The following is a 27,424-nucleotide window of genomic DNA, read 5'->3' as shown; positions in this document are numbered from 1 at the left end:
TTACAATGAAAGGACAAATTTGTCAAAAAGATGGGTGAGTAATTATTATATGTGGGTTTGTACTTTATAACTTTTTTTGTCAACCGCTGCTATTGATTATCACGAGGAAACAAAATGACTTGGATTCGGACTATTTTGACAGAAAATACTTGAATTCTGAATACTTTTTATTCATAGAAATCTTAGATCTGAAAAGAATGTTAAAATTGATCCAGTCGCATGTATTCGGGTTTTACCTATTCAGAAACAGTGACCTGGGAAGCTGAGTAACTTCCGCAAACATCTCAAGCGGTTGTAAATTTAGAGCTGGTCTTCTGCTTTCTGATTGGAGCGGTTTCTACTGTTGGTTTGCTATCCCATGATCTTTTAAAAGGTTTATAGTTACATGACAGCATTTCTGCAAAAACCCCTATATCCTTTTGTTTAAAAAAAGTGTGAGTGACACTGAAACTAATAAAAACATTATTAATATTTAAAGCAGTTATCAAAACATCCAACTTGATGGTCTCGTTCTCGCAGTTCTCAGGAAAGTCAAGTTTTGAATGTAAACTGGAACCTCCGTAGAATTTTTTCTTTGAGTCTAACCTAAAGGAAACAGCCCATAAAAGTTTTCTGGGCAGATTTCCAGCATTGTAGCACACGCAGATTGCCCTGTCTAATAGAGTTTCAGGAAGAAAGAATGCAAGAGGCTTGTGAAATTGTTTTCCATTGAGGTTCTAAACATTCACGAAAAGCTTGTCTCTGTATTCCCTTCAGTAAGAGCATGGGACTTCACGGTTTGCTCTGGCTTCTTCGCTCTCTTTTCAAATGAAACAAAATTCTGTGTGTAGAGAATATGTTTATGTGTGTGCATGTATCTGCGTGTATATGCACATACGTGTTTATATGCAATATATATAACACATGTACCTATTATATATTGAATCCGTTTCTCTATGCAAAATCAAGTAAGTGGTGCATTCACATTTCTAAAGGTACAGCAGGATGTACGGTGGGGGGCTCTCCCTCCGACGCCCCTCCTCTGTGCAAGAAACCCTCTCTCCAGAAACGACCACTTCTACCAGTTCCTTTTGCAGCTTCTACAGATAATCTATTTATATTTCCATATCTATTTACAACTCTGCAAATATTCATTTAAAAATACAAATACTAAATACTTGGTTCTATGCCAGGCTTTTAAAAGAAATTTATAACATGTCTGGGAGATTGTACCAGATCAGCACACATAAAGCTGCTTCGTTCATTTTAATGACTGCATTGTATCAGCACTGCACTATGGAGTATAGTGTTTAATATTACATTCTACCACATGAAATATTAATATTATGCTAGTATTTGTCAATTTAATTTTAGTTTTATTTATATTTATTAATACCATATTAATATATAATCAGACCTCCACTGATGTTTAACTTGCTCCCTATCTTTTGCTCTTTCAAACCACGTTAAGAAATATGTCAGTTGTACACATATGAGTTTATCTGTAGATGAGAAGGATTCCTAGGTTGAATGAAATATGTACATTTGTAATTTTGATTGATATTGCTAACATGTTCTTCATTTCATCACCATTTCCCCAGCATTATAATGTGTTCATCAATCTCTTTTGGGGGGGGGTGCCTGGGTGGCTTAGTGGGTTAAAAGCCTCTGCCTTCGGCTCAGGTCATGATCCCAGGGTCCTGGGATCAAGCCCCGCATCGCTCTCTGCTCAGCAGGGATCCTGCTTCCCCCTCTCTCTCTCTGCTTGCCTCTCTGCCTACTTGTGATCTCTGTCTGTCAAATAAATAAACAAAGTCTTAAAAAAAAAAAAAAAACCAAACAGCTTTTTTCTTTTTTTAAAAAGATTTTATTTATTTATTTGACAGAGGGAGAGACAGCCAGGGAGGGAACACAAGCAGGTGTGAGAGAGAGGGAGAAGCAGGCTTCCTACTGAGCAGGGAGCCCAATGCGGGGCTTGATCCCAGGACTCTGGGATCATGGACTGAGCCAAAGGCAGACACTTAATAACTGAGCCACCCAGGTGCCCTTCACCAAACTTTTTGATACTAGTCTAATGGGTGAAAAGTATTCTCCTTTAGAATGTAGCTGTGATTTTCATTGCTCTAATGTGAGTAAGGTTGATCGTTTTTTCATATGCATAAGAGCCATTTATATTTCCTTTTCTGTGAGCCATCCATTCATTTTCGTCCTTCCTTCCTTCCTTCCCTTCCCTTCCCTTCCCTTCCCTTCCTCCATGCTCTCCCTTCCTTCCTCTCTCACCTTCCTTGCTTCCTTCTGTCCTTTTTTTCCCCCCTGCATTTCAGACTTCTTATCATTGTATAAAAAATTAACCTGTTGGGCTTATGAACTGTAGGACTGCTCACCTGCCCCTCGTTCCTTGATTGTCATGTATGTTTTTGGTGGAGTTTTGTTGGTTTTAGAATGTTGTAAGTTCTGTTTTAATGTGTTGAATTTATCAGTCTTGCGTTATGCCATTCATAGGAAGACTTTCTCTATTCTAAGATCAAAAACGCAAACTTCCCACGCATTGTCCCTGTGCTGTGATGGCTTCACCTTTTTTTTTTTTTCCCAATTTATTTTCAGAAAAACAGTATTCATTATTTTTTCATCACACCCAGTGCTCCACTTTTTGAAGTTAATCATTTAGGGGCAGCTGGTAGCTCAGGGAGTTAAGTATCTGCCTTCACCTCATACTCTAGTATGTCTATCTTTTCATATACTGCTCAATTCCATTTGCTAGTTTTTAAATTTAGGATTTACATAAGTATTTATGTAGAAGGGAGATGTGTAAGTAGTTTGTTTTTGTGTATTTTCTTTGTTAGGTGTTGATATCAATATTATACCTTACTGTTTAAATAAGTATTTAGAAACTTTCCTTCTTTTACTTTGTGTGGAATAGTTTAAATTTTATCAGAATTGTCCCTTTAAACCTGCTTAGAATTCACCTCTGAAGCCATCTAGGTCTGTCTTTGTTTATTTATGTATTTATTTCTCAGAAGAGTAGTCAGGAGGATAGCCCTTGGACTTCTATTTCATTATTGTATTCACCTATTTAAATTTTTTTTTTTAAGGAGTGTGATTCCTTAAATATATATGACACGATATTTAATAAACATCTGGTCATACTGATTGAGTCGCTCCTGATGAAGGGTGATATCAGTAATGTTGACTTATTGTTTTTGACAGTGGTAGCTCTTTTCTCATGATTGGTGTTCTATGGTATTTGACAGTTATGTCTGCCATTCTTAGATCTAGACATTAAGGATTGTTCCATTTTTTATTGTTGAGATGGTGGTATTGTAAACCTTAATGTTTGCTTACATTGCTCTGTAGACCTCCATTATTACGGTCTTTGGTACACTTGAGGAAGGGAGCCCAGTTTTATGGCTGGTCATGTGGCCTGCGCATTGCCTATCCTTAAGAGAGACACAGTTGATCTGTCTTGGGCTTGTTCATTGTAGGTTCTCAGTTATTCCAGTGAATGCAATATTTACTTAGTATCTACTATGTGTGTGTTTGCAGAGGATATAATGTCCCAAGAGACAACATATGTTATGAAAGCAAAATTAAATTAAATAAATATTATGGTAAAGATATGTATTCAGAGAAGATTGAAGGATACAGTTTTCATTCTTGCCTAGGGGAGAATGACTTTGAAATAATTTTTAGATAGAATGGAAAGTAAATATTGATTCAGTTACTCTTCTATATCTGGCCTGTATTTACAAATTAATATAGAGATAAAACTGTTTTAGCAATATTTTTGCTTTCCCATATGAATTGGGTAATATGCCAGGAAAAAGAAATCAGCCCTGGAGTAACAGAGCTACAAGGAATGAAAATGCTTATCTACATTTAGATTATGCTTATTTTAAAACATGTTAAGAAAAAAAAGTGTTGGTAGTGGGTAATTGTACTGGGTCATGTTGAAGATTTATTGACAAAATACTCTTTCCTTTTCTCACAGATTTATCGAAAAACAGACTGGTCGAAGTTCCAATGGAATTGTGCCATTTCGTATCACTGGAAATTCTTAATCTGTATCATAATTGTATCAGAGTCATTCCCGAGGCCATCATTAATCTGCAGATGCTGACCTACTTAAACTTGAGGTAGGTTGACTTCTAAGGATTGTAATCAAATTCAGTGAAAAAAACCCCAATTAACTGTGCTTTCATTTCTATAAGTTTTTTTTTCTCTTTGCAAATCCTGATCACCCTTTGATTATTTAAGATTATTTATTTAAGATTATTATTTAAGATTATTTAAGAACTACCTGTCATAATAAATTAGTAGGGCTATTAATATTGTTTTCGGTGCTAGACTTCTCTGAATATCAGTATGGCAAGATATTTTTGTTTATTTTTTTTATAGTAATTTATGTGGTATCATTTATACTTTTTGGGTTTTTTGATGCTTGGTATATTGTCTTCATGTATTGATGTAGTTTTTGGAGGTGGAAGGCTAAAGGACGGGAGGAAAGAACTTGAGGGTTGTGACAAATTGGGGCCTTGCTGGTCTTTGGGAGTTTTAGTACCTTTGGATTTGCTACTTAGTACTGTCTGAGACTGTTCCCTTTTGGCCACTTGGGAAAATTCAAGAGCACTGACCAACTGCAGCAAGATACAAAGTTTGCTGTCTTTGACCCCATTCAGTTAGGTCAGCATTTGCTGAGGACAGACCAGTGGGCTGTACTGATTCCCTAATTATGCACGCACGGTGTAACATATTAACACCCCTGAGCAGCCCTGAAGTTAAGAAAATCAACTTTCATAAGACCCAGGTTTTAGACTTTGTGCTGTAACTGTCCGCTGCTCTGGACAGATTTTGGTTCCTTGTCTCCTAAATCTTTGACTCACACAGGATGTCAGGAGAGAAATAGGAATCGTTAAATCAAATCTATCTCTATTACAAATGCAAGGTTCCAGAGTTCAAGCTGGAACAAAACCTCTCCCCATGTCAGTGACATGATCTTGGTGTGGGAAAAGCAGCACCTGATTAGCAGGGCTGGTGTAGTGTCACAAACATGCCAAATTCACAATGAACCAAATGGAGCCATTAACTTATGATAATAATGTCCTTTTTCTTTTTCTTTTTTTTTTTTCTGGTTTGTTGGTTGGCTTATGGTTGGCCACGGAGAGTTGGGGTCTTCTCTTGCATGCTTTGCGGTCAAAAATGGATTTCCACTGTGCTTCATTAGGTGTGCATATCCTTCTTGGGAGTGAAAAAACAATCCTAGTCATGTTTTGAAGTGGGTTAGTGAATAGGATGTAAGTTACTATTAGCATAGCCTAGAGGCTTATAGAACTACCTTCCACTTCTCCAGGTTTCTAATTCATCTGACCCTTTTGAGTTTCCCTGAATAAGATAATCTAAATTATTTCTGCAACAGCACAATGTTCATTATCTTGGAGTTGACTGATGGAGCCAATGGAGTGGTGTCTATCGGGTTTGGTTCACTATTTCCCTGAATCATCCGCCCTCTAATTCAAACCTGCATAGAGGCAGTATCCCAAGAGCACATGCAGTTGTGCATGTGTTTAATTACCTAGGTCTGTCCTGCTGTGATGCTTTTCACCTCCAGTAGTCCTACATGCAACACGTGGGGAGATGTACGTTTGTACTGTTACACGAAGTCCATACACAATGAGAAGCTGCTGGGTATAGATGAGATCTCTCTTCTGGTATGATATGAACCATAAGATTCTACAAACATGAGGTAATCTAATCTTAAAATTTATATTATGCTTTAAAAGCACTAATATGATTGGTTTTGGTGTGATGATTTTCAGTCGAGAGTGGAATAATACTGCTATCTTCAGACGGAAGATTCCAAAACACAGTGAACCATGTTGGAATTTGGAAGCATCATCTTAAAATTTGAAAATTTTTTTTGTAGAATGCTGTAGTTGGAAGTGACCACTGGGTCATTGGTTGCACAAGCAGCAGTGTGTGTTTTAAGCCTTGTTTTTTCTAGTGTGCTCACTGAGCATTTGTTTTCAAGCAGAACCTAGAGACAGTCTTCCCTAAAAATTTACATTTTGCAGTGCCTATAAAATTATATACATTGGCATTGGTAGTTGATGGGTTTTGCTAAACGTGAATGAGTTAATAGTAGGATATTTCTTACCAGATTCCATTCCTTTTAGTAGATTTCATACTTGGCAAGACTTCCAAAGAGGATTTTTCCATTATACATGTCACCTGATCACAGATGTTGTTTTAGATCAGTGTTTGTATTAAACAGAGGAACAGAGAGACACAAAAGGGACATTATGGCTTTGATGGCTAGAGCACTGTCAGAATGTGTTGTTTTTTTTAGGTCTATTTCTGATCTTAATGGAGCACTTAAAATCTTTGTGCTTCAGATTTTCCCTCCAAAAATGGGGTAAATACCTACTCCTAATTGACTATACAGATGTTTTGTTTATAGTAATTCTCAGAGTTTTTTCTGCAAGCCCAAAGGAGCAAGATGCAAGTTACATTTATTTTTCTAACTAGACAGATGAAGACCCTTTGAAACATTGCCATTCCATCAACAATCAACTTATTCTATTTCCTCTAAGAATGCAGCAGTTTGCCAGGTCTTATAACAAGTACTATCATCAAGAAGAGGGAACGAGAAAAGGAGTATATATACAACAAGGAGGGTGTGGATTTTCTTCATCATCATCATCATCATCATTTTTTTGTTTTATAAGATTTCATTTATTTGAGAGAGAGAGAGAGAGCATGAAAGGGGTGAGGGGCAGAGGGAGAAGCCGGCTCCCTAATGAGCAGAGGGCCTGATGTGGGACTTGATCCTGGGACTCCAAGATCATTACCTGAGCCAAAGGCAGTTGCTTAACCAACTGAGCCACCCAGGTGCCCCATCATCATCTCTTAATAGCCAAAGAGGATTTAGCTGGTACACGGTCATATTTGGGTCCTTCAACAACCCTTTACTTTAGGTGGGAAACAGGAAAGTGATTTATCCCCCAGCCACACCAGTTCATACATAAGAATAGTAGAAATTGGTGGAGTTTATTTCTGTGGCATTTATAGTTTGCCTGGCATTTTCACTTTTGTTACCTTGTCTAACATTAATGATGCTTTATTGTATTCCTTGTCCTTTGGGAGAGTTTCATAGTCTTAAAAATAGTTGTTAGAGAATTGTCCAGGAGACCAACCTTAATATTTAAATAAGGAAGGCTTTTTTAAATTTTAAAAAATTTCTACTGTATCTGTAGTTGGTTTGCCTTTCTAATTCCTGGTGCTGTGAATTTTGTTTTCCTTTATTATTTATTTATTATTATTATTTCCTTTATTATTTATTATTCCTTTATTTCCTTTATTAAATTAAATTAAATTAATTAAATTAAAAGTTTGTTTTGACTGTGTATATTTTTGTCAGATCAACTTTTAATTTTAGTGACCAACTTTTTTAGGTTTTTATTTTCTATTTTATTAGTTTTCAATTTTTATCAAATTTCCATCTGTTTTCTTATATGTTTGTTCTTTTTCTGATTTCTGCAGTTTGAGATGTGTATTCATTAATCTCTATCTTTTTTCCCTCATAGGAGCATTTAAGATTATGGATTTCCCTGTGTGTAGCACTTTAGCTCATTCCTTAAAGTTGTGAGATGTCATATTCTTAAGCTCACTCTTAAAACTTTTCTAATTTTCATTATTCTTTTTTTTATTTTTATTTTTTTTAAAGATTTCATTTATTTATTAGACACCGCAAGAGAGGGGACACAAGCAGGGGGAGTGGGGGAGGCAGAAGCAGGCTTCCTGCTCAGCAGGAAGTCCAATGTGGAGCTAGATGTGGGGCTGGATCCCAGGACTCTGGGATCATGACCTGAGCTGAAGGCAGGTGCTTAACAACTGAGCCACCCAGGTGCCCCTAATTTTCAGTATTATTTCTCTGACTCATGAGTTTGCTAGAATTGATTTTTAAAGTTACCTTTTAAAATTGATTTTTAATATTAGTGCATTGCATTTTGGGAATATTTTATTTGATGTTGATTCTTTACATTGATTGAGATGTATGTTATAGCCTGTGCTTGAGAAGAATGTATGTTCTTCTAAGTGTTGAATGTGGATTCCAGTAAAGCCATTAAGTATAGCTTTAATTTGGAAGCTCACATCTTTTTTACCCCAAAACATCTTTTGTCTGCTTCATATATATCTGTTACTGAGAGATGTGCTTTAAGCAAAATAGGATGATTATAGATTTGCTTTTTCTTCTGTAATTCTATCAATTCTTTATGTATTTTAAGACCAAGTTATAGGCCAAGTATTTTGAGCCCAAGTTCAAAATGATATGTCTTTCTTGCAAACTGCATGTTTTATCATTATGTAGTGATTCACTTTATCTTGAGAATGCTTTTTTTTTTAAACTTACCATCTATTGTATATGAAATTAATACTTACGTCTTAGCTTTCTTTTGAGGCTTTTGCTCGCACATATTTTTTCATTTTTTTCATCTTCAACCTTTCAACCTTAGTTTCGGTATGTATGTATGTGGATTTACATTTTTCTTTTTATTTTGTATTTTTTTAAATGAAGATTATTATTGCCTTTTCCCCCCTGACCTTTCCTCCCTTCTATTGACTATTCCAAGTTTTATTTATTCTAATTCTTTTCTTCCTCTGGGTTAGAGGTTAGTCATTATATCTCTAGACTTTGAATTGAAAGGTTGCTTATATAAATTGTTACCATGAATATTTGACTTACAAAAGCCTGAAGGTAAAGGTAAAAAATACCTCTTCCATCCTCCTTAAAATAATAATATTCATAGAAAGCTTAAATTGCAAGTGTCCCTCCGCAAACTTGTGTATTATTTTTATTCTATATTTTAGGTCCATCTTGCTTTTTACTTTGAATTGAGTCAACTGATACTTATTTGTACTTACATATATATATACACATATATACAGATATATGTATATATATATTTGTATATATATTTATATATATTGTGTATATATATGTTTTATATATATAAACAAAAACAAAAAATACATATATATATGTTTTTTGTTTTTTGTTTTTTTTAAATATTTTATGTATTTATTTGACAGAGAGAAATCACAAGTAGATGGAGAGGCAGGCAGAGAGAGAGAGGGAAGCAGGCTCCCTGCTGAGCAGAGAGCCCGATGCGGGACTAGATCCCAGGACCCTGATATCATGACCTGAGCCGAAGGCAGCGGCTTAACCCACTGAGCCACCCAGGCGCCCCTGTTTTTTGTTTTTTGTTTTTAACCAGATTTTCTGCTTTTTCATCTCACTGTTTTTTGGTTCAATCTCCTTCTTTTTAACATGCATTCTTAAGAAGTTTATTCGGTGATGGTATGCTTATGGTAAGTATAGTCTTTTCCTGAACTATCTTTTCCCCTCATTCTTGAAAGAAGGTTCAATTCTTAGGACAAAATTTTAGGTTGTATTAGTGTAAAATTTTAAGTTGCAATACAAGTTTTCTATTGTATTTCAAAGGTAGTATGTTTTCTGACCTCTGTTTTGCTATAAAGTAATCCTTTGCTAGGTTAAATGTTTTAGGTTTGTAGAGCATTTTCCATGCTTTTCCTTTTGATTTCTCCCCATACCTTCTTTTTATCTTTGATTGCTTTATATTTATTGCTATAATATGTATAGGTATATTATTTTGGTTTACCTCGCTATAAACTTTGTTTTGCTCTCTGAGTCTGAGGATTCGTGTCTTTCATCAACCCTAGAAAAATTTTAGTCATTGTCTTCTTTCATGTTGCCTCTTTCTCCATTTTTCTATTATTTCTGCCTTCTTTGGGTATTCCCTATTAGTTAACCTCGATCTTTCCTTCTTCTTCTTTTCTTAGAATCTTATATAGTTCTTATTTCTTTATATTTGAGGTAGTTGTCAAACATGAAAATGCATTTAAGCATATCGAGAGTGGAAGTACAGTAATTCTTTGAAAGCAGGAAAAATTGTAGTACTGTAGGCTCCTCAATTGAAAAGACTCCCAGTGATTGGAGTGTGTAGCACAAGAACTCAGTATTTTGACTTATTACTGAGATCTGATGTACTCTCTTACCCTTAAAATGGTATACTTTGTTGGTTGGCTAAAGACAAACTTTCACTTGGTACTAAATTTCTATGAGTTAAGTTCTTTTATTATAAAATGAGTTGAGAACAAGTCTTAAAGCCTTTGACCTATGAAACTGGAACCTATGAGAGTTTGACTTTTTTAAAAAAATATTTTATTTATTTATTTGACAGACAGAGATCATAAGTAGGCAGAAAGGCAGGGGGAAGCAGGCTCCCCACTGAGCAAAGAGCCCGATTCAGGGCTCCATCCCAGGACCCTGGGATCATGACCTGAGCTGAAGGCAGAGGCTTTAACCCATTGAGCCACCCAAGTGCCGTGAGAGTTTGATTTCTTAATCTTCAGTCCTTTCTTTGTTGACTTTGTTGACTTTTTTTGCATGCCTTTTCTGTCTTGTCACATCCTCCATGCCTTCTTCCCTGGTGTCTTAAATTGAGGGTCAGATGGAATTAGGGCTTTATAAAGGTGAGTAGATTTTGACTGCAGTCTGCTGGCCTAAGGGCCAAGCCAGGGCTTTACTTTGGTTTTCTTGGTGTTCTTATTTGCTTGTTAGTGACAATTACAGTAACAGGGCAAATACAAAAGTTTTTTATAAGAGTTGCTTTTGAGAAAAGAGACAGTATTTTTTTTTTCTCAGCTTCCTAATTCAAATCTAGATGCATGGTTTCATTTTCAAAGTAAAAAAACATATGCTATCGTAGCTAGAAAACTGTAGAATATTTTATTAATAATATTATCTTAATTCTGAAAGGAATGCTAGTGCTCAGAGCTCAAGGAGGGGAATTCTTTTTTTTTTTTCCTTCCAATTTATTTATTTTCATAAAAACAGTATTCATTATTTTTTCACCACACCCAGTGCTCCATGCAAGCTGTGCCCTCTATAATACCCACCACCTGGTACCCCAACCTCCCACCCCCCCGCCACTTCAAACCCCTCAGATTGTTTTTCAGAGTCCATAGTCTCTCATGGTTCATCTCCCCTTCCAATTTACCCAAAAGCACATACCCTCCCCAATGTCCATAACCCTACCCCCCTTCTCCCAACCCCCCTCCCCCCAGCAACCCACAGTTTGTTTCGTGAGATTAAGAGTCACTTATGGTTTGTCTCCCTCCCTATCCCATCTTGTTTCATGGATTCTTCTCCTACCCACTTAAGCCCCCATGTTGCATCACCACTCCCTCATATCAGGGAGATCATATGATATTTGTCTTTCTCCACTTGACTTATTTTGCTAAGCATGATACGCTCTAGTTCCATCCATGTTGTCGCAAATGGCAAGATTTCGTTTCTTTTGATGGCTGCATAGTATTCCATTGTGTATATATACCACATCTTCTTGATCCATTCATCTGTTGATGGACATCTAGGTTCTTTCCATAGTTTGGCTATTGTGGACATTGCTGCTATAAACATTCGGGTGCACATGCCCCTTTGGATCACTACGTTTGTATCTTTAGGGTAAATTCCCAGTAGTGCAATTGCTGGGTCATAGGGCAGTTCTATAAGGAGGGGAATTCTTGACAAAATAATGTAGCCAAGAGTTTCAGCATATGTGATAGTCCTAAATAGCACTTTTCCGCAGTAGATAAATTAAGTCAAGAATAAATGCATATTTTGTGGTTCTTTATCTAGAAGCATTCAAGGCATTGAGTGTTTAGGCAACAAAGGGTATAATTGGGATGTGAGCAGTTGAGTCTGTGGGGCTTTTTTTTTTTTTTTTTAAATCTCTTGCCATTTCCTGGAACACCTTTCCATTCTCTGGACCAGATGGACTGTGAGGACAGATGGAATGAGATAATCTCTTTGAACAGTGAGAAAATAACCAGAAGATTTGGGTCACTTTCAGGGTTGGATAATGTGGAACTATGTTATCTATTAATCTAAGCATATCTACCTTAACCTCATGAAATCAAGCAGTGTTTTTCTGGTACTCCATTTGGCAAGCCAAAGCAGAAAGGAATGTGAAAATAACATAAGAAAATTGATCCATTCTACTCAATGATTAATTTGTCTATTCATGAATAGAGAATAAAGGATCTGGAGAAAAGTTACCTGCCAGACTCCATTGGAGAAAAAAGCTGTTTGTTTCTAATCTCAGTGATGCCATTGGATCAATTAAGGAATAAGTAGAACATCGTTTCCTCAGAGTATGTTTTATGGAAAAATGTTCTGTTGGATATAGGTATACTTAAACACACACACACACACATACAAATGAAACCATGTATTATACTAATCTGCACTGTATATCTCCAAGCAACACAGAGTTCTTCCCCCAACCTTTTTTTTTTTTTTTTTTTGTGAGGCCTACCTATTAGCATCTCCCAGGGTGGTGCTTTCCAAAACATCAGTTTGTAAACACTAACTTAGAAGAATTTTTATCACCCATTCATTCCTTTAAGAACTGACCTCATGCTTAAAGAGGATGAGGTTAAAAAATGTGATCCCATCATGTTTCATTTGGGATTGGGAGGGAGACAAACCATAAGAGACTCTTAATCTCACAAAAGAAAGTGATGGTTGCTGGGGAGTGGATTATGGACATTAGGGGGGATATATGCTATGGTGAGTGCTGTAAAATGTGTAAGCCTGATGATTCACAGACCTGTACCCCTGGGGCGAATAATACATTTTATGTTAATAAAAATAACTAAAAAAAGATATGTTCCCTACATAATGTTATATTCAGTGGCCCAGTAATCTGTATGGGCTAGATGTATTGAAGGGAAAAATGAAATCTAAGTAGAAGACAGAAGGGCCCAGGAAACACTAAAGCATAAAGTGTGTTACACAGAGCTGGCATCCAAGCTGATTTATTTTTTAATTAGTACTTTTAAAATATATATACATATATATTTGTTTATTATTATTTATTATTTATCAAGTAAAATGAACGATTTTTTGAGAAAAAATTAAGTAGTGCAAAGCACAAACGATATATCAATCGTTCACACCAGTACTCAAACAATTGTTAATATTTTGTGATGTGTGCTTATGAGCTTTTTCCATTTCCCAGCCCACCCCCCCTTTTTTTTAATAGGATTGAACTCTTTTTGTAGGGGATAAGAGGATTTTTTTTTTTCCAGAGGTTCTGAGAGCTCAATATTATATAATGAAGAAAAGAATGACCTTGACCAGAAGTCTGAAACAGCTGAAAGAGTCTTTATCTGCACTGAAATTTTGTTGTAGAAATGCCACATCCCTATAGTTGAAATAATCACTCATTAAAGGATAATTCTTTTAAAAAGGTAAAATCAGGACTCTCATACAAATATGACATCCATCAAAGATTGTATATAATTCGTTAATTACCAAAGGAGCCAGTAAGATGTCACAGCCTGTTTGAGGGAGACTTCACGCTAACGCGCGCACACCCACACACTAGTGGGCTGGCAGAGATGAATTTATGAACGGCTGCAAGAGCGCCGTGATCATTTACAGTTCCACCACACTCGCCACAATTTGTGCGTCTGTGTACTAAAATTATTTTCCTTACTGTCCGTTTTCAGTTTTACAACAAATTATAGGGGTGTAAGATAGCTCAAAGATGATGAAAGGCAGAGATAACTTGGAAAGGTATATTAGACAAGACCCCGAGCACTGATTTTGCCCATTTTAAAGTCAATCACAATGTTCCTAATATACTAAATAATTCCATTTGCATCACTGTATGCAGGAGTTGTGCAGCTTCATGAACTATAAGAAGAAGAAGAATATAAGCAATGGTATTTGCTGGGGATTGTGAAACTCTTCTTCCAACAGCCTGTGTCCCAAAGACTGTGAGAGGCTCTGTGCGGGCAGGTGTGTTGTTGGGCAAGACCAAGGAGAGTGTGTGCTCTGAGGGCAGCACGTGGACCTTTGTCTGGCCAGGCATTCGAATGGGTGGCCTTCAGGGAACGTAAGTGAACTGTTAGGAGTAGAGGGTCCTCCCTCCTGTACGTTAATCCGAGGGCGAGACCACTGTGACCTCTGTACCAAGAGGAGAGAACAGCCTAGAATCTTCTGCAGAGACAACTTTTGAGTAGTTGACAGTGGGGCCCAAAGTCTGCAGACCCTTGTTTACATAGTAGTTAGGGTGAGCCAGGCATCTTTCAGTCCCCCTTACAAGAGAGCATCCATAAAGGAAGTCTCACTTTATTTGCTAAGAGTCACTAATTTTTTTTTTTTAAGATTTATTTATTTATTAGACAGATCACAAGTAGGCAGAGAGGCAGGCAGAGAGAGAGAGAGGAGGAAGCAGGCTCCCCACTGAGCAGAGAGCCCCATCTGAGTCTCAATCCCAGGACCCTGGGATCAGGGCCTGAGCTGAAGGCAGAGGCTTTAACCCACTGAGCCACCCAGGTGCCCCGAGTCACTAATTTTTTTATCTTATGTCTTGAGAAACCCAGTAGGAGATACCTGCTGTTTCAGAATTTTTAAAATAAATGTCCAGTGTTCTAGTGGGACATCAGCTCAGAGAGATGTTGCCTAATTCTGTGAAGGGCTAGGTTTGAGGATTCATATCCATTTCGTATTTTCTGAGTTTAGAACAGGTTCTTGATCAGAGCAGGCTTTCAGAAGTTTAGAAAAATAACTGGCTTCCTATCAGCGTTTGACACCATGCCTCCAACCTTCCTGGATTTGGTCACAGGCTTTCCTCCTTGCTTTTCTGTGTCTTTCTGTTTCTTCTTTATTTCCCTGTCTGGGTGTTCTTTCTCTTTCTGCACCTTATCACTAGAATTCCACACAGGTCAGTCTTTGGTCCTTAAATCTTCTCTCTCAGACCCGTGCCTCAGGTGTCTCAAATATATCCTCTCCCCCTTTTTCCTGACTGCCAAAAATTCAGGTCCTCTTAGATGCTTATTGACGCCTCAAAATTGAGCATCTGCTAAACTAAGCTCATTTTCTTCTTTCCCAAATTAGCATCCTTGTTCCTGTCTATGTTCCCAGTTTTCTCCATCCCGCCCAGCTTAGAACCTCAGAAATTATCTTTGACCCTGTCCTCCACCCTTTTTCATAGAAATTAATCCTTGAGCAACCAGTCTAGGATCTCATTGCCTCCTGCTTAGAATCTGAGCTCCTCCTCCTACTCTTTTCCGGGTTTCCCTTCACTTTGTCTTCCAAAGTCAATGAAAATAGCCAGTGTTGTATTGAAGAAGATCACAGACATTACTATGAAGCCTGGCCTGCCTCGTTTCAAACCACGCATCACAGAGCACTAGCCAGGCAATCTGGAGCAAGTTCTTTAAACTCTCTGAACAACATCAGTTTTTGCATCTGAAAGGTCGGGGGTTTAATGGTTCTATTACATGACTGTTGCTTATATTACATGACTGTTGTGAATATAAATAAAATGATAGTTGTCTAAGTGCTGAGCATAATGCTTTATACGTCATAACTACCCAAGAAATGTTTCTGGAATTGTCTAATCCGGTTTTGTAGTGTGCTATGTCACATCTATTGCCATATGGGTTAAGAAAAAGAGTGCAGAAGATCTAGTAAAGTAAGTGGATTTTCTAGTATTGTTAGTAATGTGGATATGGTGCTGATTTGTAAAAGTATTAGAACAGTTAAATGAAACCGTGTTATTATAGGCTGTCAAGTTACATGACAGGAGCTCTCTGAAGACTCATTTTCTTGGAAGAATAAGTAGGAAAAAAGAAGGATGTATATAGACATATTCATATAATTAATTCCACCTGCACTTAAAAATTCCTGGAAATAGATGGAGAGATGTATGTCTTTAAATGATAGACAAAATGTTCAAAAATGTTCAGGCATCTTAAATCTTACTATGAATATTTTGTATTCACTCAGAGTCCCTGGATAGAATATTTTGTATTCACTTAGGACTCCAGGGTCCGTCTGCCTAACTTGATCTGGACAGCCTGTTCTCCTCTAAGTCGGTATGGATATCCGTTTCCTTTTGGGTGGAGGAAAAATGTCAAAGTAACATTTGGCTTGGTGGAGTTGCATGGAGGAGAAGGTGGGTAAGGTAGGCATCTTTGCCTGGTAATAGGAAGCTAGTGTCCATTCTACTTGGAGCATTCTACTTGGCTCCAAAAAGTGGGAGAATTATTTTCAGTGCCAAGACATTTTTCTTAGCCATTTAGTGGTGGTTTCCCTAGGTACCAGCAACAGTGTTTTGCAGAGTGGTGTTTTTCAAGACATAGGGCTTAGGCCTCTACAGTCTTAATACTTTTTATTTTGTTTATATTATTATTTTTTAAATAGCCCCAATTCAGGGCTTGAACTCATAGCCCTGAGATCAAGACCTGAGGTGAGATTAAGAGTTGGATGTTTAACCAAATTGAGCCATCCAGGTGCCCCAATAGTCTTAATACTTAAAACCCCAAGTCTACATTCTTTCCTCTGAAGGTGTTTGGCCGTTAATATTCTTGGCTGGCATCTGATACTGCTTTCTCTTTGAATATCCAGAACTTCCGTGATTTAGAACACTTAGCTCCATTTTAGAGTGAAGGGAGGGCATAATAAAATATTAAAGAGGAAATTTGAGGTCACAGTTTTTAAAGCCTCATCCTTTAAGAAATGACGAGCTCTGAGAAAAAAAAAAAAGGACAGGAAGTAACTGGGAAGGGGTGAGTTATCAATAATTACACTTTGAAATCTAATTACAGACATCGGCAGCAGTGGTTGCCGGCCATGGAGAGTATAAAAAAGCAGAGTATTTTAAGCCAGGCTTTATTTATACTCAGGAGGAGACTGATAGGCTGTTATTGTGGGAACCAGCTTCAGCTGCAGTGGCCAAATATGGTGCAGGTATGCACGCACAAAGGCATAGCAGAAGGGCTGGTGCAGCCACTGGCCCGAACTCTGAGCTGCTGTAGACACTCCCTTTTTGCTTCTTGCTGCTCTTTTGGTTCTCCTTTCTGCAGCTGACAGCTTTGCTTCTCCAGACATGGCCTTCACACATGTAGAATGGGAAATGGATGGGTATGTAGTGCTCAACAGCTGGTTCATGATGCAGGTTTAGAAGGATGATTCTGCGTTGCTGGTCTCAAGCATTTGAAGTTTCCTGGTGATAGCCACCCCCAAGTTGCAGACAGCCTCAGTGCTTTCAAAGTTCAGGTTCAGTGTGGCTGCCCACATGTTATGCATGCCCGAAATCTCAATCGCACGACTGCTTTACAGATCTCATGTCAAACAGGGTGAACGTGATAGTCATGTAATTTTGTATTTGTAGCATTAAGGTCTGCCAGAAGATCCCAGGCAATGTGAAGCGAGGTGCTGGTGGTTGTTGGGAGGAGTCTCGGGCATCTGCGGATGGTGGGAACGCAGGGGGAGGACAGGCCATGAAGGGGAAGTACTCTGTCACCAGGGGAAGAGAGGGTGAGACATTTTACCATGGTGGGTTTTTCAGAATGGAGCCAGCAAGAAAAAGGAAATGGTTCTCTATAGATATTGTTCACTGATGTGTGTGTGTAATAAAGACCATGAACAGCCAAGTGTCATATGTAAAAGAGAAAAAAAACCATAAAAATGTTACTCTGCCTTGAATGAAAGGTGAACAGGGTATACAGAAAAACAAAACAAAAACAAACAAAAAAGAACAACCCATAAACACAAAATTAAGTGAGATGTCCTTTGAAAGGACGCATACCACGCACAGAGAAACTCTTTGCACAAACAGTAGCAATAGCTACAGCATACTTGTTTGTTCCTTCCCCCAAACCCCCACCCCAGCCGAGATTCACAGAAGGCGAGCCCGGAGTGTTCATACCACAAAACCTGCCCTGATCTCTCTGGGGCTGTTGAGGTGTGAGCTGGGACAGTTTCGGCTAGGCTTGTGATGGTTATTATTTCACACCATTATTTCAGTTACTCTTCAGAAACCGAACAGTAAATGAAGATGGTGACCCCTGGATATTCATGTTTTCCCAGATGAATAGTAGGAACTTGGCATTTGGAGAAGGTGGGGGAGAGAAAGTCGTCCAAGTGCTTGTAGGTGCTCGTCTAGGGTTTCCAGAGTGGTTGTAGTTCACTTGGTTTCTCTTAGGCTGAGGTTGTGTAGCCCAGCCTGGTCCTATCCTGCATGTCTCGGAGTGATCATCTTTATGTTTTAGGGGTTTATGCTTTCAATGAATGCAACATGAAACCATATTTGAAAAGTGGTTGACATTTTAGCAGTTAGGAAATAAAATAAATAAAATGAAGCTAAGCACACGTACACTTTTTTTTTAGTCACGCTCCCACTGCTTTTGCCACATGAGTGGTCAGGTATCATTTTGTCTCGTTGTGGAGATTTAATGTTGGGCCAAGCACTTTTGCCTCCATACTCTCATGTGTCATGTTAGGTAAGCGTTATCATCTATGTTTTAAAGACAACAAAACAGAGAAGTTAAATGTTTTACCTGCACCAAATGTTTGTGGCAGTGACGAGATTTGAAGCCAGGCCTTCTAATTCCACAGCTGGTGACCTTTTCACCAGCTGAGTGGGTGACTATGTTATGGAAGTCTTCCTATAAATTATTTTCTGCTGAGTGGGTTCTACCCTCAATTATTAAGTGAACCCATACACTAAAAAGAACCCATACATTATTCCAGTAGAATAAAAAATATATATATATAGGATACCCTGATAATAAAATCACATGTAAGAATATAGCCTTTTTATTTACTTATTTACTTACTTATTTGACAGAGAGAGACACAGTGAGAGAGGGAATACAAGCAGGGTGAATGGGAGAAGCAAGCATCCCTCTAAGCAGGGAGCCCAATGTGGTACTTGATCCCAGGACCCTGGGATCGTGATCCAAGCCAAAGGCAGATGCTCAACAACTGAGCCACCCAGGTGCCCCTATAGTATTTTTTTTTTTATCATCACATATGTTAGGGAAAATAACTTTCTGATAAACCAATAATAAATAAGGTTAAATACCACCATTAAGTCTAAAAACATGGATATTAATAAGTGTCATAGTCAAAACACATTAAATTAAGACTCTCTAGCAGTAAAACCGTACGGAAGTGAGATGGTTTGCAAATTCTTTAGTTTAAGAATTATGTTAAGTTCGGGGTAGTGGATACTTGAAGCCAAGAGAAATTTATCCTGTAAACTAAAGCTATCAAAAGTGTTCAAATTATGTTTGAGTTGCCTTGTTTCATCTTGACGTGAGGAAATAGACCAATCAATCTAATAAGGAGTCATTTGATTGAGAAAGATGGAAGAGGAAGCATCAGCAGTAAACACGGCCCAATAAAAACCTAACGCCTTTCCGCCTCTCCACCTCCCTCCCTGTGCCATCATCGTCCTCGCAGACTGGGCAGGGACAGTGAGAAGAGATGCTGGGCAAGAAGAGTCAGGCTGCCACGACCAAATCTGTAATTTCTGCTTCTGAATGAGTGGCCCCGTTTCCCCCACTAAATCCTTTGTACCGAGTGAGTTAAAAAAAAAGTCTTTTTTTTTTTTAGATTTTGCTTTCAGGTAGAGCTTGCAAGGTAGATTTGAAAATAAATGTTGACCATTACCTTACCAGATTGTATATAGCCTTATTTTAAACATTCTTTCTGCAAAGGGCCCATTTTTAGCCGAGAGGCCAGCAGGAGACACGTGGGGAGCAAGACAGTTGTTTGAGGCCTGAGGCAATTATTTGCTTGAGAAAAATTGCTGCCATATGAGTGGTTTGAAAAAATCTCAGGCTACCCATGTGGTCTTTAGTGGGTCGAGGATTAAAGGGAATGGAGTTTCTCCTGTCCTTTATAAATACTTGCCGGACAGCTAATGGGTTTTTGTGTGCATGTGTATTTCCTTTTTCTATCGGGGAAATTACAAGTCATATAGGAACATCCTGTGATAAAATATATGAAGTTGAGCCTGAGAGACTGGATCAATGAGATTGAAGAAATGTGACCTGGGTCTGTAGCGTGCTGTGTTATAACTAAAGTTCTGGCGTCTGGATTTATCTGCAGGTGACTAACTATAGTATAGCATGAGGCATAAATAAATAGGTTACTCCATCAACAACTTTTAGCATAAAAAGCTTGTAACCCCCATCAAAGAAATCATGCTTACATTTAATTATGCTTAAACTTAAAATGCTTACATTTAAAATTGATATTAACATTTTAAATTTAAAATGCTTCAGTGTTTTTTTTTTAATTTTTTTTTAAATATATTTTTTTATTTTGTTTATTTAACAGACAGTGATCACAAGTAGACAGAGAGGCAGGCAGAGAGAGAGGAGGAAGCAGGCTCCCTGCCAAGCAGAGAGCCCGATGCGGGACTCGATCCCAGAACCCTGGGATCATGACCTGAGTCGAAGGCAGCGGCTTAACCCCCTGAGCCACCCAGGCGCCCCAGCTTCAGTGTTATTTTATTTTAAATTAGTACCCGCTAGAATTCCCATGAGCCTAATCCCATGTAATCTCAAATACTGTGCTTCTGAATGAGAAGAGCCCTCATTGCATTGCTTAAACGGTATGATAAGTGGCTCTCCTCATTCAGTATCTGTTAATCTGAGGAGATCCCTGCATTATGGTGTGACTGGGAGTAGCTGAGATCTGAGTTTCCAAGCAAAGAAACACAGGAAGAATGTTCAACTGTAATTGTTAATTCTATGAAAACAGGAATATAGAAATTTTTGAAAATACCAATTAATCTTTGTTTCCTTATCTTTTCTCCAAAAAGAAGTTTAAATGTGGCTCCAAAATTAAAAAAAAAAAAAATGGCCTTATTAACATTTTAAGTAACCAATCCTCATTTTAGGAAATTATGTATTAATAAATATTTTATAACCACGAATTACATTCCAAATTATTTGCTTGCCACCTTTCAATAAATTTCGTTCTCTTTTCCGGAGGTAGTGTCAAAGGAGATGTTTATGGAGCTTGGAGAAAGCTTTCCCATCAGCGCTCCAGGAAGTCCCTGTCAGCCAGTCAGAGCAGCCCCACTGGGCTCCTGTGGGTGGATGTCAGAGGCTGGAGGACAGGCTGGTAGCCCTTGATGCCCTTCTGCTTCCCTCAGAGACAGGAGAAAGTGCCACGGTGTGTCCAGCCCCCCTTACTCTCCCTATCACTCTAACCAGGGGGAAGTGAAGAGGCAGCTGGTCCTTCCAGTGCCAGAACCCCCCTCCACCCCCAGATGGCTTTCAATCTCCTCCCTCCCTCTGCTGGACCTTCTTAGAGAAACCTCTCTCCTTCCCGCACCTTTCTGGAAATCTCTTTATTTGCAGATCTCAGCAATGGAGGGAAGGGTGACTATGTCTTTTTTTTGATAAACCCTATTACCCAGGCATTGGGTACCTGGAACAGGAGAGATATCAGGGGAGTACCCACTTGAGAAAGTTTTGTTTTGTTTTGTTTTGTTTTTAAGATTTTATTATTTCTTTGAGAGAGAGAGAGAGAACATGAGTGAGGGTGGAAGGGCAGAGGGAGAGGTTGAAGCAGACACCCCGCTGAGCAAGGAGCCCAATGTGGAACTCGATGCCAGGACCCTGGGATCATGACCTGAGCTGAAGGCAGCCTTAACCAACTGTGCCGCCCACATGTCACTAGAATGGTTCTTTCCAGGGGATAACACCTGCTTTTTCTCAGCCCATCAGCTAGAGATGTCCTTTATTTAGCCATATGATTCCCACCTCCTCATATGGGGGAGTAGGGGAGTAAAACCTTCAACTGAAATATAATACATACAGAAAAGTACACAGTTCATCATTATACATCTCAATGAATTTTCATAAATAGAAACCCCCATGTAACCAGTATGCAGATGAAGTTTATCTTTTTATAGTGATATTTATTTCTTTTTTAAGATTTATTTATTTTAGACAGAGAGAGCTCGCAAGAGGGTGCACGCAAGTGGGGGGTTACAGAGGAAGAGAAGCAGACTCTCCATTGAACACTGAGCCTGATGCAGGGCTCCATCCCACAAACCTGAGGTCATGACTTGAGCTTAAACCAAGAGTTGGACTTGCAGCAGACTGAGCTAGCAAGGTGCCCTGTGATATTTATTTCAATTATGAAAGCACTTTGTAGGAATCTTGGAAAATTCAGCAAAGTATAAGGAAGAAAATAAAAAGACACTCATTGTACCTAATCCCCCTCGAAGGATTACTAATAACACTGGTGTGTTTTCAGGCTGTCTGTCCCTTCCTCTCTCTCACACTGATTTATGTGTGTCCATAAATACATGCACACTGTACCACAACCTTGGAAGCTTCGTGCACGTGCACACGTACACACAAAACAAGTTCTAAATAGTTGTAGTAACTCGACACACAGATTTTTAGATATTTCACAGCCTGGTCGTTGGCTTCATCAGCAGAATGCCAGGGAAAGAAAGGCAGGGAAACTAAAAACATTCTGTCTCCTTACTTGATGGCAAGGAAGGGGCTTTTTGTGGGAAAGGAGGTTGAAATAAATGGCTGACATACATAAAATGGTTCATGGATTTCACTTACCCATTATTTTCCCATTTCTCAGAAAAACTAGGCACTGATGATAGGATGTTAGGAAGTTCAGACACTTCTCGGTAGAAAACCTCGTCCTGCAAAGCAGAAGTGTGATGTGGAGCCAGACTTTTGGGTCCTCTGTGAAACTGAATGTGAGCAGTTTCTGGGTACTCTGTGAAACTGAACCCCTCGAGGCCCTAGCTTCAGTTTTGGCAGAAGGCCAACTTTATTTTTTTCTTTTATTTTTTAAAATATTTTATTTATTTATGTGGGAGAGAGAGAGCAAGCAAGAGAGATCATGAGCTGGGGGAGGGGTAGATAGAGAGGGAGCCCCCCACTGAGCAGGGAGGGCCGTGTGGGGCTTGATCTCAGGACCGTGGGCCCGTGACCTGAGCTAAAGGCAGACACTTAACTGACTGAGCCACCTAGGCGCCCCAGTGTTTTTCTTCTTTTAATTAGCTCCCTTGCAGACATCCAAATAGACCTTAACCACAGTGGCTCTTGTGTTAGCAAAAGGAAGCAGAGTCAAAATGTTGGAAATCAGGCTAGAGGTCTTTTATAACTTGCAGCACAATGACCTTCCCCATCACTACTAACACGGAGGGGAGGATGCCTTCATGGTACTTGGATCTTGCTGAGTTTCCTGCTCACATTGTCAGAAGAGAACAGTTGGCACCAGCTTCCTGTTGCTATTGGTGGCACAGGGCGTGATGCCCGTCTGCCTCTTGGCTGGCCAAGGACTCAGCTTCTGCAAGGGCTTTCCTGGTGCCGGAAAAAATTGTTTCCCACAGAACTGCCTATGCCTTTCTTTCTTTCTTTCTGTTAAATATAGATTTTATTTATTTATTTATTTAGAGTATGTGCAAGAGTCGGGCAGAGGGCAGAGGGAGAGGGAGAAAGAAAAGCAGACTGCCCGATGAACTCCATTCCAGGACCCTGAGATCAGGACCGGAGCTGAAATCCGGAGTTGGACGCCCAACCTCCCAGGCACCCCCGTCTTTCTTTCTTAGAAATATACTTTATTATCTTCTGTATTTGGGATTTATGACACATGCAGAAACTTTATTGAACCTTTTATATTTGTAAAATGTCTTCTTGGACCACTCCTTTCTTCTTGCTGACTCACATTCAGAAACAGCATGACGTGGCCTGTATGTTCACCTGTGTTCTGGTATTGTCTTTGCAGTCGAAATCAGCTGTCTGCCCTGCCTGCCTGCCTGTGTGGTCTGCCTCTGAAAGTCTTAATCGCAAGTAACAACAAACTTGGAGCGCTGCCTGAAGAGATAGGTCAGCTCAAACAGTTGATGGAGTTGGTATGTTACTGATTTTTAAGATGCTCTTTTTATTTGCTTACTAGTTGTAGTCTATCAAGGTAGTCAGAAAGAATCTTTGCTACAGTTGGACAGGGCGGCACGTATGTTGCTGGAAGGCTGTGCGTGATAAAGTCATTAAGTGGAGAGAGGAACAGTCTTGGCTTTGCTGTAGCAGACACAGTTCCTGCAATTTAGAGGTTTCCGGTAGTTTACACTTCCTGAAGTTCACAGGATTTACAGTTCCTGAAGTTTGCAGGCTATCGTGTGGTAGTTAGATCATTTTTTTTTTTTCAGATTGCATGTAAATTTGTGACAAACTATGGTTCAACTGGCAAAGTAATGTACAAATAAGTTAATAGGCCATACTTTATGAATATAGATAATTAATTCAGAAAACGCAGAGTGCTCTGATTCTCTAAGGGTTTTAGTAGCCATTGCCCCCAATTGATAAGCTCTAAAATGTGACCAAATCCCCAGAGACCAAAAAAAAGAAAGAAAGAAAGAAAGAAAAGTAAACCTTATAGATGGGTGGACATGGGTTTGTAAGTGTGCACCGAGTCTAGAACACTGAGGGCCAATAACTTTTCTCTTGTGTGCCAACTCCAGTTCATTTCTTTGGGGCCACGTAGAACACTATGGTGATGATTTATGAGGCCCAGATAGAGAGTGCTGTGACCCCTACATCATGTCTGCATGGGGAGTTGACTAGGAAAGTGACAACACCCGTATCATATTTGGATCAGCTTTGGTTTTAGCATAGAAATGAGGTATTGCTGTATAAAGGCACTAAAGGTGAAGAAAGAGTATCTTCTTCAGGACTTATGTGATAGTAGTATCTGACACCTGTTCCAACTAGCTCACACCATAGTTGGAATTGGTTATAAAAATACAGGGGTCTCCTCAAATAGCTAAGCAATCTTGGGAAAGAAGAACAAAACCAGAGGTGTCATAATCCCAGATTTCAAGATAGCTAACAAAGCTGTGATAATCAGAACAATATGGTACTGGCACAGAAACAGACACACAGATCAGTGGAAGAGGATAGAGTGCCTAGAAATAAACCCATGCTTAGATGGTCAGTTCCCCTATGACAAAGGAGGCAAGAATATACAGTGGGGAAAAGATAGTCTTTTCAATTAATGGTATTAGGAAAGCTGGACAGCTACATGTAAAATAATGAAATTGGACCACTTTTTTAGACCATACACAAAAATAAACTCAAAATGAATTAAAGACATAAATGTGAGCTCTGAAACTATGAAACTCCTAAAAGAAAACATAGGGAGTAATCTCTTGGACACTGAATAGCCTGAACAATGTATTTATGGATATGTCTCCTTAAGGCAAGGGAAAACAAAAACAAAATTAAATATCGAGTCTACACCAAAATAGAAAGTTTTTGCACAGCAAAGGAAACTATTAACAAAACAAAAAAGCAACCTAGTGAATGGGAGAATGTATCCTCAAATGATTTGTTCAATAAGGAGTTTATATATATTAAATATAATATATTTAACTTATTATATATTGTATATATCATATATAACTTATATATGATATATATGTTTTTATATAACATAAATTTATATAAATATATAATATATAATAAAAATTATAAATATATTTATAATATAGTATATTAGATGATATATTATATATAAAGTATATAATATAATATACAAAATAAAAATTTTATAATAATAAAATATATAAAATATAAAAATATATATAAAATTAAAAATTAAAAAAAAAACCCAAAACTGCTAGTCAGATACATTTTTTTCTTTTTTTAAAAAATACTTTTTTTTTAGGAGTCTGATAAACCACAAAATCCAGATCTGCTAGAATTTGGATTAAGTCATACAAACACAATATAAATCACAGGTTGGTTTTTTCCCACTTTTTGGGCTCCCGCAGCTGGGTGGCGCATGGAACATGGTCAGTCTGCTGGAACCTGTTGGCAGCCTGGACGCTGTCACACGGCATGCTGGGCTTAAGCTGATAGCACGTACCCCCATCTGCTGGGCTGCCGGCTGTGACGAGGTGGCCCGAGTGCTGAGCCTGGAGCCGGCCCCACACCAAAGCAGGGCTTTCCTCGGGTGCTCCCAGCAGCTGTTGGGTTAGCACTGCGGCAGGAAGTGCAGTGGAATGGCACCGTCTGCAGCCTCGGGACCCCCCCAAGCTGTGGGGTGGCCATAAGGGACCCGTTGAACTCTCCTTAGGCAGCCCATACAGAGCCCAGCTCCAGCAAAAGCCGCCCTGCCTCTTCATTACACTAACTGCTCAGTGCTGACTAACCACAACGCACGGTCATCAACTGGCCCCTGCTGTCTTTTCTCCACCAGCAATCACGGTTGAATCGTTGAATCCTTGAATCCTAGAGTGTGAGAGCCACAGGGGTTTCACAAGCATCTAGTCCAAGCTCTTGTCATCTTACAAATGAAAAAACAAACAAACAAACAAAAACCCCAGATAGAGAGACAGTGTGCGGTATGGAAGGTCCCTGTGGTGTAGCTGAGCTTGTGGCCTGAGCTTGAGCACCTTCACCCTGCACCGTGTGATGGGAAGATAAGGCAAAGCTGCAAATGATACTCTATTCTCTCCTCCCCTCCTTTCTCTCCCCTCCCCTCCCCTCCCTTTCCCTTCTCCCCTCTCCTGTCCTCTCCTCTCTTCTTCTACTCTACTCTACTCTCTCTCAATTCCAATGCAGTTGACATGCAGTGTTATATGAGTTTCAGGTCACAAAACAGTGATTCAGCACTTTGACAGACCCCCTGGTACTTATCATGACAAGTGTCCTCCTTAATCCCCATCACCTATTTCATCTGTCCCCTCACCAACCTCCCCTCGGTAACCATTAATTGGTTCTCTCTAGTTTAAAGTGTTTCTTGGCTTCTTTCTTTCTCTCTCTTTTTCCTTTGCTCATTTGTTTTGTAAATCCTGCATATGCGTGAACTCATATGGTATTTGTCTTTCCCTGACTTATTTCACTTAGCATAACACTCTAGCTTCACATACGTTGCTGCAAATGACAAGATTCCATTCTTTTTTATGACTGAATAATATTCGTGTGTGTGTGTGTGTGTGTGTGTGTGTGTGTTCGTGTGTTCCATAGTTTGGCTATTGTAAATAGTGCTGCAATGAATAATATTCCTCTGTGTGTGTGCGCGCGCGTTCCATAGTTCGGCTATTATAAATGATGCTGCAGTAAAAATCCGGAGGGCATGTAGCCCTTTGAAGTAGTATTTTTATATTCTTCGGGTAAATACCCAGTAGTGTGATTGCTGGATCATAGAGTAGTTCTACTGTTAACTTTATGAGGAAACTCCATGCTGTCTTCCTCAGTGGCTGCACCAGTTTTCACTCCACTGAGAAAGGAACAGTGACAAGGTAACCATGTCAAATGATTCTCCACATTCTCACCAACATTTGTTATTTCTTGTGTTTTTGATTTTAGTCATTCTGACAGCTGTGAGGTGATACCTTATTGTAGTTTTGATTTGCATTTCCCTGATGAGTGATGTTGAACATCTTTTCGTGTGTCTGTTGGTTATGTTTGTCTGTCTTCATTGGAGAGATGTCTGTTATGTCTTCTGCTCCCTTTTTAAACGGGATTATTTGTTTTTGGGGGTGTTGAGTTGTATCAGTTCTTTACG

General features: G+C 38.9%; 1 protein-coding gene across 4 annotated transcripts in view; it reads left to right on the top strand.

Moving 5' to 3' along the window:
* Positions 1–27,424, top strand: part of LRCH1 (leucine rich repeats and calponin homology domain containing 1) — a 193,412-nt gene that overhangs the window by 93,032 nt on the left and 72,956 nt on the right. For all 4 annotated transcript variants that reach the window (XM_044249740.1, XM_044249739.1, XM_044249742.1 and 1 more), the window contains exons 2-3: positions 3,968–4,112; positions 23,642–23,768. In XM_044249740.1, the coding sequence (XP_044105675.1) occupies positions 3,968–4,112; positions 23,642–23,768 (272 nt within the window). The remainder of the gene's footprint in view (positions 1–3,967; positions 4,113–23,641; positions 23,769–27,424) is intronic.

The sequence above is a fragment of the Neovison vison genome, chromosome 5, assembly GCF_020171115.1.
Source record: "Neovison vison isolate M4711 chromosome 5, ASM_NN_V1, whole genome shotgun sequence".
NCBI lineage: Eukaryota > Metazoa > Chordata > Mammalia > Carnivora > Mustelidae > Neogale > Neogale vison.
This window is presented reverse-complemented; position numbering and strand designations above follow the sequence as displayed.